Source organism: Drosophila erecta, unplaced genomic scaffold, assembly GCF_003286155.1.
Source record: "Drosophila erecta strain 14021-0224.00,06,07 unplaced genomic scaffold, DereRS2 tig00000219-arrow-pilon, whole genome shotgun sequence".
Lineage (NCBI taxonomy): Eukaryota > Metazoa > Arthropoda > Insecta > Diptera > Drosophilidae > Drosophila > Drosophila erecta.
In genome coordinates, this window is record NW_020825213.1 from 1,685,263 (window position 1) to 1,698,503 (window position 13,241).

The following is a 13,241-nucleotide window of genomic DNA, read 5'->3' on the forward strand; positions in this document are numbered from 1 at the left end:
AAATACCGATCAAATCATGGAATACATCGAGTTAGACCGGCATGTGGCATCTCGTGACATCGCCCAGGAGATGGGAGTTAGTCACCAAACCATTTTAAACCATCTGCAGAAGGCTGGATACAAAAAAAAGCTTGATGTTTGGGTGCCGCATGATTTGACGCAAAAAAACCTTCTGGACCGAATCAACGCCTGCGATATGCTGCTGAAACGGAACGAACTCGACCCATTCTTGAAGCGGATGGTGACTGGCGACGAAAAATGGATCACATACGACAATATCAAGCGAAAACGGTCGTGGTCGAAGGCCGGTGAATCGTCCCAAACAGTGGCCAAGCCGGGATTGACGGCCAGGAAGGTTTTGCTGTGTGCTTGGTGGGATTGGAAGGGAATCATCCACTATAAGCTGCTCCCATATGGCCAGACGCTTAATTCTACCATCTACTGCGAACAACTGGACCGCTTGAAGCAGGCGATCGACCAGAAGCGTCCAGAATTGGCCAACAGGAAGGGTGTAGTGTTCCACCAGGACAACGCCAGACCACACACTTCGTTGATGACTCGTCAGAAGCTACGGGAGCTCGGATGGGAGGTTTTATCGCATCCACCATATAGCCCGGACATAGCGCCAAGTGATTACCACCTGTTCCTGTCCATGGCGAATGCCCTTGGTGGTGTAAAGTTGAACTCAAAAGAGGCTTGTGAAAAGTGGCTGTCCGAGTTCTTCGCAAATAAGGAGGGGGGCTTCTACGAGGGAGGTATTATGAAGTTGCCGTCTAGATGGAAACAGATTATCGAACAAAACGGCGCATATTTGAACTAAATCCGATCACTGTAACACTTTTTATAAAGCATTGAATAAAGAACAAAAAAGCGGAAGGGAGATATTTGACAACCTATTATCATTCTGGGTTCTGTTTATTGTGGTTAGTTGTTTTTGTTTTATAAATGTTGTACAAATTAAACCAAATACGTTTGTATTGAATGGTTCTTTTTATTAGAGCCAACTGCTCTGAATTCTGGTATCTTACGAACTAAATGCAAATCAAATTTATTGAGGCCACCAAGTCTTCGGTTGGAGGCAGCGGACCCAGCAGAGCGCTTAGTCAGCGCCTCGTGCCGTCTGGAGTTCCGTGCCTTCGACGGTCACCCAGCGCACACATGCCCGCCTCGCATTACGCTGACCCTTGCACATCGCTTTCGCTAAAGCGAAATGCGTTACTGGGCTGGCTCAGCGTCGCCGATGTTATTGCTGCAGATTTTTAACGCTCATTCCGTGAATTGATGACAGACTAAGGCGCTCTAGGTGCCTCAGAACGATTACTTGAGCCATGGCTGAAACTGCGGCTTTCTTCTTTGATGTTCCGATATTGTTGACGTAAAGGGTGCCGTTTATTTTAATTTTTTCGGTATATGATACCAGGTAAGTTCCTGATATCATCCGGCTTATTCCCCTTTCGTCGGTGATATTTATCGTTACATCGTTGGTGATGAGCATTCCCTCGTCGATCATGGTGACTGGGTCCAAGTGTCCAGGCTGGGTGTTGCAATGGGCGACCATGCCAGAGATGAGTTGTTGTGCGCAGGTTGGCGCTTTCGATCTCCTGCAGAAGGATGTGCCCGCTGATACATTGCAGTCCTTGACCGCGAAGGTTTCCGTACCGCAATCCGCGACCGTGCTACCGTCCTCGAAATCTAAGATTCTATTTTCATGCTGTACTGGGAATATTCTTATTTTTCTACAAGTTAACAAAGGCTTCGGAAATTTTATTAAAAAGTACAATAGGTCTCGATTTTTAAAAGTTTTTATGCTAGCTACCTCTAAAATATCTGACACGCTAACGTTTGTGGGATGTTTACTTTCAATCTCCTTTACGTCAACGTCATTCAGGATTATTGGACTTATTACGTTTAATTTGGAAAGGGTGATGGCAAGTATTAAATTTTCAAGTTCTTGAATTACAACACGGTTTTTTGCCAAAATTGTCTCGTACAAATGTTCTGTGTCTAAGTTGTCCGATTTTAAAATAGAGTTCATGGATGAGGTCAGTGTGTTTAATTGCAATTTTATTTTGTCGTTTATTTCTATCTGTCCATTTACCGAGTCCGTTAGCTGTCCCTGTCTAAGCCTCACCTGGTCCCAGTCGTCAGAGTCAGGTGTCCCCGCTATTGCTTTCAAAGCAGTCCCTATGAAATTAAGACTACGGGCATGTCGGTGACGTACCTTTAGTGTGTCCAGAAGAGTCTCTATTCGTTCCAAGTCCGTTTCAAGTACCCGTCTCATGTGCTCCTTCACGAAGAAGTCCATCGCTTGTTTCGTCTCGTCTGCGTAAGTCTCGTACGATGTAACGTTCGTTGTATGTCCCATGTAACCGTACTCGTCCCATAAAGTAATATCTCCGTCCATTATTGGTATGTGGTTAGCGTGTGAGTATTCGTTTAGTTTTATGGTCCAAGAGGGAGTTGTCAGTAGGACTAACGGGAGAAGCAAGTTTCCTAACCTAAGTGCGAAAAATATAAAATGTAGAGAGTAACAAACGTCACTGAAGTATAAAAAAGTGATAATATAAAAAAATCTAAAAAAATTTTAAATTAAATTGGGCACCCTCTTAACGAAGGTTGTCCTTATGGACCACCCTCCCTTTAATAAGCACTGTTGTGCCCAGATCAGCCTCTATGACCTCTTCTGAGCAGAGTGGCGTTAATTTGGTACCCAGGCGTCTGTTGGTTTTTAACCAGACTTTTTCGCCTACTTGGTACTGCTTATTGTCTTTGTGTTCATTTGAGTACCTAAGTGTTTTCTCTTGAGCCTCTTTGATTTTGTCTCTTATTGTGCCCGCAAAATCTGGTGGAATAGCGTGAACTATTTCATGAGGCTTTTTATTTGTAACCGAGTGGACAGTTTTGTTATATTCTATTGTTGCAAATAGAATGAGGTCGGTCGTCTCGGTTATGTTTTGATCTATCTTGATGCACCGTGCGATTTCCGCTAGGGTGCTATGAAATCTCTCAACTTGGCCATTAGACGTGCTGTGCAAGGGGGGCGCATTTGAGACCTGTATACCATACCTATTTTCTAGGATGGTTCGTATGGTTTGTGAGTTGATAGACCTTTCATTGTCGCAGTAAACTGTTTTTATTTTAGGGAACAGATTTATTAGTTGTAGTATCGGAGTTTTGATATCTACGATTGCTCTTGAATCGATTGGTTGGACTATAGCGAATTTTGAAAATTTGTCGATACAAGTTAGAAAATGCTTTTGATCAGTTGAAAATATATCTATGTGGATAATTTCCCCAGTATAACCGGGAATTGGTGTTTCCGCTATGGTTTGTTGCACTGGGTGACGATTGTATTTAGCTTTGGAACATGTTTTGCAATTTGCGGTGATTTCTGCCGCTAGCTGGCCCATTTTGGGAAAAAAGTAGTCACGAAGGACCTGTTTTACGTTTTCCTGTCCTGCTCTATGGGCTCTATTGTGTTCCGTGGTCATAATTTCCCTTTGCTCGGTACTGTTTGTTATATCGGTGACCAAGCTCTTACAATGTATAAATGTCGTCGAGGGAAAAGCGACGATTAAATCGTGCTGAATGAAGGCGAGTATAGGTAGCTCGCAGTGGATTGCATTGACGACATCGATTTTTACTAAATCTTCTAGTGAGCGAAGCAGTGTTGTGCGGTCTGTAAATCGCACAATGTTACGAGTTTTTGATTTAAAAAGGATGATTGACCTTATAGACGGGAAATCTGCCTGTTCGATCACTATTTGGTTCCTGAAACAGTTTACAGGTTTTTCCGTTGACTCTATAGTGTAGGTCAACGACTCCTCGCTGTGGATAGTAGCGATGTCGGAGTGTGTATCGTTATCTAAAGCATTTACGTTTTGCCGCGACAAGGCGTCGGCTACGTGGTTTTCTTTACACGGCTTGTAGAACACTTGTGCGTTATGTTCATCAACAAACGCTTTCCACCTTTTGAGCCTGGGATTCGGATTTTTATCCGACATTGAACCGGTCAGTGGTTGATGGTCGGTGAAGATGTTTAACTTCTTTACGCCATATAAATAGCTTCTGAGATTTTGGAGTGCCCATACTATTGCTAGTAGTTCTCGTTCATTTGTTGCCATTGAAATCTCGGTTCCGCGTAACGTGCGAGAGATCATGGTGATTGGACGACCTTTCTGTGAAAGAACAGCCCCTAGGCCGCTTCCAGAGGCGTCAGTGGTCAAGTCAAATGGCTGAGTGAAATCTGGGTATGCCAACATGACATCCTCAGACTCCAGGATGTTTCTAAGTTTTTCAAATGATTTTCGCTGCTCGTTGGTCAGCTCTAGTTTGACTTTCTTTGAGTGGTTTGCACCAATTTTTCCATTGTCACCTTTTAGAATATTCGTCAGAGGTCTTGCGATGCTAGCAAACCCCTTTATGAAACATCTATAATAACTGGCCAGTCCCAGAAATGACCTGAGACTGAACAGTGTTGATGGAGGTTGAAATTCTTTTATAGCCTTAACCTTTTCAGGCGAAGTTTTAATTCCCCCTCGGGACACTATGAATCCCAAATATTCTACGTTCTCCTTAAAGAACATAGATTTTTCTACAGACACTCTCATGCCTGCATCGCACAAAGTTTTTAGGACCGTGCTTATATCGTTGACATGACTCTCCATTGTTTGGGAGAAAATGATTACGTCATCGACGTTCACATAGCAAGTTTTACCGATGTGATCTCTCAGAACATCATCTATGGCCCGTTGGAAAATACTAGGGGCATTTTTTAAACCAAAGGGAAGTCTGCAGAATTCATACTTCCCGTTGTTGACCGAAAAAGCTGTCTTTTCTCGATCGCGCTCCGCGAGCTCAATTTGATGGAAGCCCGACTTCAGATCAAGAGTCGTGAAGTACTGAGCTTTTCCAATATTTGACAGTATGGTCGATATGGATGGTATAGGATACTTGTCATCAATTGTTTTCTGATTCAGTTTTCTGAAGTCAATAACGAAACGTTTCTTCCTATGACCTTCTTCGTCAAAACCCTTCTTATCAACAACCCAAATTGGGTTATTGTAAGGCGACCGGGATGGTCTTATTATTCCGTCTGCTAGAAGTTGTTTAACTTCCGAATTGACGAAATCGGCTACACCCATCGGATATGGGTAAAGGGGAATATACAGGTTCCCCGTCAGTGCGGATCGTGGCGACCGTATTTATATTAAAGGGGAGGGACTCGTTTGGGTCCGCAAAGGCTTTTGATCTGTTTTTGATCATCTTTTTAAAATCTTCGTTGACGGCGTTTGGCACGTCCACGTCATTGATCTTAATAAAGTTTACATTTCTGCATTTTGAGTAAAAAATCTGCTCTGTACCATGATCATGCTCAATGATGTTTTTTGTTAGATCAATTTTTGCATTGACCCTTTTTAGTACATCCAGTCCAACAATTCCGTCATATCCGTTCAGGTTGTTTAACAAGAAAAAGTATGACTTAACATTGAATAGATGGATCAGACACTTTTGTTTTATTTTTGTGTGCCCATGGATTGATGTAACTTCAAATGGTGTTTCCACCGGTTTGAAGTGTTTTAATTCAGATAAAGGTTTTATGTAATTTTTGGAGGCTCCTGTATCTAACAGTAACCTGATTTCCCGCCCCGCTATCGTTCGAATTATGTACGGGAGCAGGGACGCTCCCCTAAAAAATTACATGATTCGGAATCGGACGTGTTATCTGCCTCGATTTCCGCTGCTTCGTAGGATGACTTTACCCTATACTCCTGGTCATTTGACTGCTCTTGGGTCGTATGGTTCAACCATTGACGACTGGGAGCTGTCTGCTCGCCCCTAAATTTAGAACGTGATGTGGGATCAACGTCCATTGGTTCAGGACCTAGATTTTGAGAATAGCTTTTACGAGGATTATTTGATTCACTGTTCTGTTGCGTTTGGCCTTTATGTCCTTGGTTTTTAGAAAATTGAGAGCCTCTAGTTTGGTTACTAGTGCCCGGTGCATTATTGTTTTGGTTTCTCTGGAAAACACCCTGGAAGTTGTTGTGGTTATTACCTTGTGGGGTGTTATGAAAACGGTTACCCTGGCGACGGTTTTCTGAATTGTAAGATTTGTCCTCTAAATTTTTATTAAAGCTTGCAACGAACCAGGCTCGTTCATTGCAAGACTCTGCCCGTTGAGCCACAGCCAATGCTGATGGCAAATCTTTGGGCGCAGCTAAGAGAACTACATGTCGGACTGATTTTTTTAACCCGGTCACAAAAGCGTTCAAAGCGTCCTGCCGTGATCTATTATTTAAGATAGCGGCAGTATTTGTGTCATAAGACAACAAAGTCTTACTAATAATAAGAGTTAGCTTTCTCTCAATCTCATTATAAAAAGTCATTAGGGGAAGTTCTCCCTGACGCATAGTAACCATTTGTTGTTGCGTTACCTCGATTGGAGTTTGTTCTGCATAAGCGCAGTCCATTCTAGCTATTATAGCACCGAAATTTAGTACTGTATTATGTGACGTAAGCATTACTCCCGCGGGGCCTATTACCTTGTTACGTATGATTCCTACGGCCTGGTAGGTTCTAGAGCTACCCAAATATGGTTTGTAGATTTCGTAGGCGTTAACTGCTGCGGTTCGCCATGCCACATACTCATCTTGTTTTCCGTCAAAACTTGGTATGGACTTTACCAAGTCTAGCGGTTCATTACAAGAGATAGCTGAGTTATGTGGTATTTGCTCGTATACCACTAGGGGTCCACCCTCATTTACTCTCTGCCTATTCTCAACCTCTTTAAGCTTTTCTGAAAATATTTTTTGTTGATGCTCTAGTGCGCCATTTACGGCCGCTTCCATGAGTCTAATTACATCTTTATTACTAATGGTACCTGAGGTTTTCGCCTGTTCTTGTGTTGCTGTTGCCTCTTGTTGAAGGTCCTGATGTTGATTTTGAAATTCCTGGTCGTTAACCATTTTTACTTTGTCTGTAAAGCCGTCAATTAAGTTACTTAATTCTATATCTTCGTCGGTCTCAGTACCGTCAATGTAACCCCCTTGATGGCTATTATTTCTTATGTCTTTATAGCTCTGTATTAAGTCTTCGTCACTGTCGTTGTTTTCGTTACTGTTTCTATACATCGGACAATGATACTTTTTAAATTTTGTTTATAATTTGTATGAGAAAGAGCTCAATTTTCCTTCTTCATCATTTGTTTTTTAAAAAATTTGTAAATGAAAGTCGCTATACCTTTTAACTTTTAATTGCAATCACTCTTTTTTTTGTTTTATTTCGTTACTTATTATGTGTATTTTTTTCAAAAATTGGCACACATGTCTGGTTGACGTTAAAAGAGGTAAATTGAAAATAAAGATCTCACTTACATGTTATATTGGTATACTGGTATAATAAAAATGCATCGAAGACGGTAGCTGGTTGATCCGTTTATCCTCTGGCTGTCGTTTATTTAGCTGATTACTGTTGATATGCAGCGGTTTTCACTGTTGCTTGTGCAGCGTTGTTTTGTTTTTGTATTAGATAATTTTGTTTGTTTGTTGCTGTTCACTATTATTGTGCAGCGCGCGAGTCCGAAGTGTTTTCAAAGAAAACCCGATTACGAGACCTTGATTTCTAGATCTTTTTACTACGGATTTTACGGTTTTACGACACTTAAGCGCGTTGGGCGTCAATTAAACCAAATACGTTTGTATTGAATGGTTCTTTTTATTAGAGCCAACTGCTTTGAATTCTGGTATCTTACGAACTAAATGCAAATCAAATTTATTAAGGCCACCAAGTCTTCGGTTGGAGGCAGCGGACCCAGCAGAGCGCTTAGTCAGCCCCTCGTGCCGTCTGGAGTTCCGTGCCTTCGACGGTCACCCAGCGCGCACATGCCCGCCTCGCATTACGCTGACCCTTGCACATCGCTTTCGCTAAAGCGAAATGCGTTACTGGGCTGGCTCAGCGTCGCCGATGTTATTGTTGGTCCATCCGGTCTTGGATGGCATTTCGGCGGGTCGTCGCACCCCTCTGACTTGCTCGTGTTAACTTACACAGTACAGTTCATTAAGTCGATTTTTGAGATGTACAGGGTGCGTTATGAAAGTAATGCGCATGGTTTCATTGTCACGTAACTTCCTGTCGTAGCACGCTCGGACCTGTCTGAAAATCTGGGGCGGAGTCTCTCCTTTCCAACGCGCTTGGTCTCAGTTCGCTCTGAGCAATAGAAGTGGTAGGACGTGTCGTAGAGCGAAGTCATTTTTTCTGTTGTGTCACGGTGCGATGGAGCGTTCGCTGGAACAGCTCGGACACTCGGAGCTCTGTCGTTTGGATTCTGGATCGTACTCGAACATCCAGGATTCATCCCCAGTTACAGTAAAATTTACAAAACCTGGATCATTTCTAATCGATTCCAACAATTCTTCACAGCGCAAAACTCGAACGTTTTTCTGCTCCTCCGTCAACACCTTCGGCACAAGCTTCGCACAGACCTTTCGCATTTGCAAATCCTCCGTCACTATTCCATGTACCGCAAATGTTGACAAGTTTAGGATGTCAGCGATTGCCCGGATGCTTAACCGACGGTCTGAACTCAAAGTTTCTCGCACACGGCGAACGTTTTCATCAATTCGTGCTGTTGTTGGACGTCCGAAACGTGGATCGTCGGTGACCTCCTCTCGACCCACCTTGAAGGCCTTGTGCCATCTTCCACACTGAGATCTCGAAATGCACTCCTCCTTAAAGGCCTCTCGAAGCATTTGATAAGTTTCCGATGCATTTTTGCCAAGTCGCACACAAAACTTTATGGCGTACCGCTGTTCCAGCGAACGCTTCATCGCACCGTGGCACAACAGACAAAATGACTTCCTACCACTTCTATTGCTCAGAGCGAACTGAGACCGTTGGAAGACGCGTTGAGCGCATTGGAAAGGAGAGACTCCGCCCCAAATTATCAGACAGGTCCGAGCGTGCTACGACAGGTAGTTACGTGACAATGAAACCATGCGCATTACTTTCATAACGCACCCTGTATTATGTTTTTTTCTAAGCAATTTTTGCAAAGTGCTACAGGGCTGTTTAAATCGCAATGCGTCTTAAACGCCAAAGATATAAGAGCAGTGCCTTTATCAGACACCTTGCGTCAAGGATTTCCGAAATGTATGGCTTGCTTCTCGAGGCAGACTAATACTTCATCGTCACCTGTGCTATGTGTCTTTAATCTGAGCTACCTTTAAGCGATGGGTTATGAAGTTTGAAAAATGTTTTATTTTCGTCCATCCTGTAGTGGAAGTCCTACGAGCTACTAATTTTTTTTTTTTTGTTAATAGACATATTAAATGCGTAACAGTCGGTTACGATCTTGAACTTTAGCCTGAACCATAATCACGCCACTTGACTAGATTCCTTATTATAGACAACACCTTTAGCTTGTACGAATCGTACTCCTCCTCAAACGGTGAAGTCTTGCGACTCATGTATTGGACTGGATGAAAAGAACTGTCATCAGTATTCTTCTGCAATAAGACTGTCCTAAAACCGTACTTGGACGCTTCTGTGAGAATTTATGTCTGCAAGTTGAAATTGTACAACTTGAGAACTGGTTCGCTAATGACTTAACTTTGAATGCTAATGATTGTTTCTCACCGAATTCATACTTTGAACACGTAGGTGAATTAGATATGCCAAACGGAACGTAAATGTAAAAACTGCCCAGATTGGGTCACGAATTATGTCAAAATGATATCAAAACTAGTTGGATCGGTCAGTTCAAGAAATCGGTTGTTAGATCGAAAGTGGTGAATGTCTTGGACCCCAGTAGTTTGTCTCTGATAATCTTTTCGTTTAGCTCTACACGTCTCGCGCTTGTAGTCTGCTCGACTATCCTCGTGCACAATTCTCACTAACTGCCCCTGAGCTACGCTTCCGCTGGCCCTTTATATGTCGCGGCGAACCCGTTATTTCCCTTTGTGCGCACGTCCGCTTGACTCCATCTGTGTTCCAAGCTCCTACGCTGTTGCTTGGTGCCGCTTTCATGCACCCAAACTTGCGGGACTCCTCACACTATCCAGCGCTATAGTTTGGTAGACATTTTTAATATATCAAACGACTACATCATAAAGCGACAAAAGGAAAAACCGGAAGACCAATGTATAATTTGTCTAATTTATTTGTTAAATTAATTATTTGCTTGCAGAGGGTATAGTTTTTTTGTTTTTAACTATATATAATTTATATTTTATCATTTGTGTTACCAATTTCTATCGATATGCTAAAAGAATTTTAAAGTTAATCCCTCGCATTCGCACTATCTGACTAACGGGTTGATAGTCAAGGAACGATTTATTCTCACTTTCGAACTCCATTACGTTCACCATACAGATATTACCAGAACATAAGGTTGGGTATAGAGCGTTTGGGACAGCTTTTCGAAAACTTTCTCTAGCTGTTCTACCCTCAACGCTCGTTTCTATTTCTTCCTGACACAAGAAGTACAACAGTAATACAGACTGCCATCCTTAGCTGGGACATCGCTTGATCGACTATTGCAACCAGCGCACTACGAAAACATCTTATTATCATAAAGGTGTAATTTTTGGGTGCTCAGATTTTATTACCAACAGGCTTAACATTTACATTTTGTTTGGGAAATAGAGAGACAGAGCGAAAGCGTAGAACAGAAATAGGATCGTTGCATTTTTTTTTCAGTTTAATTAAAAATTACTCTCAAATGGAAAAATAAGGCTCAAGAGGTAACATAAAAGCAAATAGAAATTCGAAAAACGCGAGAATCGACGTAGCTTATATCGCTCCTGTCAACACAGTTTAAATACAGACTAGGCTTATGAGGCGAAGGAATGGTACCGCTTAAATATTATCCGAGTAGAATTAGTAGTAGCTGGGTCCATGTGTAACAGTTTTGCCAGGACTATTCCAAAAAATCTTTAGATCTCGATTAAATTACAGCCATAAATTTGTGAGTGAACGATTGGCGATTGGTTTGCTGATTGGCAGCCGGGTATTATCGGAAAAACTGGCTTTATTTTAAGTGGTATTCTAGAATAATTACCTAAAACTTTTTCGGACTTATAATCAACATACATTTTTATTTCTTTTTAGTGTGCAAAACAATTCAATTTCGACGTTACCATCATCCAAAACTGTTTTGAAAGTAACCGTGGTGTGGATTTGCTTAAAGTAATTGGAGAAGCAACTCATTTACTAAGGCCTCCTGTTACATTTATTCCAACAATCACGATAGACGGGTCACAAGGAAGGCAAGAATCAATATTAAAAGACTTATTTTCTGAAATATGTAAAGCAGCTGGAGATTCAGAAGAAGTTAAAGATGTATGCCAAAATTAAAAATAAAAACTAATAGTAGTTGTTGGCAAACATTAATCTTGTAAAGGAAATGTGAATCAATATACAATCATAAAATATTCTCAAGCATTCTTTAGATCTTAAATCAAAATAAAAGGTTAGCTGTGAGCTTTAAAAAACATGGAACATATAAACAAAGAAATTTCCAATTAATAAAATAAATTATCTTGGGTAGTTTTTTATAACCGTTACCCAATGTTCACAAAAAGGCGTAAACCAATTCAAAATTTCGGAAAAAGTGTAGACGTTATTTGTTCTTTCTTTCGGAGACAACTTTATTTGTCTTTTTCGCTGCATAAAAAGTTACGCAGTTAAAGGACGGTAATTTATGCGTCCGTGTGTGTGCCCACTGAACTTAAGTTTCGTCAAAAGTCTGTCGCAATTTCACGTGCACCTACTATGTTTCGTGAAGAAAATGTAAAAGTCTTTTTGTGGTAAATTGTTGAAATCTATTTACGAGTATAATGTGTGTGGTGTAAAGCTAAGCAGAAAACACATTTAGAATCTAAGGCGCTATTTGAAACACTCTGAAACAGAAGCAAAAGTGACAAACGATTGATTTGCATTGAAACAAATAATAAACTTCTAGCATCACCGATTGAGAAAATTTTCATTACAAATTGCAGCCTCTTTCTATTACTAGATAGTAAAGCATCTTAGTAAATTATATTTTTGACGCGCTTTTAAAAATTCGCATAACGACGCGAAATATTATGAATCTCGTAAAACCAAAAGTACTGTCTATTGGGAATGACTTTAAGTCCTTGGCAAGTGCAAAAAGTGGCTTATAGTAGATGTTACGAGAATGCTGTACAATGCCCTTGACAAATGGAAAAAGTGGCTTAAAGTATATGTTACGAGAATGCTGTAGTATGCCATTTTAGGAATCCACCTTTTGATGATCAATTCGCCTTTATAAAATTGTGAAATCATAATTAAAATTATAAATCCTATACCAGTTCCTACATAATGGAACGTATCACTGAAAAATAAGAATAATTTTCTGAAAAACAAAAATCCTAAACTATGTGTGGCTTTTATGATTTAATTAGGCGGAACAAAAAAAAAACATCTGCTCAATCAATATAAGTATAAACTAATATCATTTCTCTATTTTAATATGAAAGCTTAGGCCTAGCTTAGCTTAGCTAAAGGAAGAGAACGAAAGAGATTGTATAGACGCCGTTCGCTAGATTTTCTCCCGATTCTCGAGAAACCTATTTCACGGAAACTATTTACGGAGGCCTCACAAATTTTTAATTTTATATAGAAACAAAAATCAACGTCACAGATAGCAATTGGGCGAAGAGCACGAACTCGATCTGTAAATATTTTCTGTGTCATCAATCGAGGCTCGCATTTAACGCAGTGCATACAGAAACGAATATTCTGACTGCAGACATCCTGATCGTTTAAGATCCATACTCGCTGTCGAAAGGTACTCACCAGGGTTTGGTGCTGATATGAAAATTTGAATAATGCAAATGTATTTTAATTTTTTTAAGAAGCGGGAAATATACACAAACAATTTTAGATGTTTGAGGTGGGACGAAAATTCGGGGATCCCAAGTTTGAGTTCCCTACGTGCGACTCCACTCTTCCTTGTTTCTTTTACTTGGACATTTTCATCCACAACAAAATGTGCACTTGTGGGTAATTTGGCTTATCCTCCTGCCGGTCAACGTTTAGGTTCTTGATCGTCACAACCTCTTGATAATCTTTATTAAAGGTTTAATTCTGTGAAAGAGATCTGCGAGAAGGCGAACGGTATATATTAACAGTACGGTAACGGTATTAACAAACGGTACAGATATTAACCATTAAATAACCACGATACTCCGAAAGCCTTCGTATATTCTGAAGAGGAA

At 40.9% G+C, this 13,241-nt stretch overlaps 1 protein-coding gene across 3 annotated transcripts in view; it reads left to right on the forward strand.

Moving 5' to 3' along the window:
* Positions 1-11,499, forward strand: part of LOC26526201 (gamma-interferon-inducible lysosomal thiol reductase) — a 94,178-nt gene extending 82,679 nt beyond the window's left edge. For all 3 annotated transcript variants that reach the window (XM_026982835.1, XM_026982836.1, XM_015159983.2), the window contains exon 3: positions 11,110-11,499. In XM_026982835.1, the coding sequence (XP_026838636.1) occupies positions 11,110-11,355 (246 nt within the window). In that variant the 3' untranslated portion in view covers positions 11,356-11,499. The remainder of the gene's footprint in view (positions 1-11,109) is intronic.
* The last annotated feature ends 1,742 nt before the right edge of the window (positions 11,500-13,241 follow it).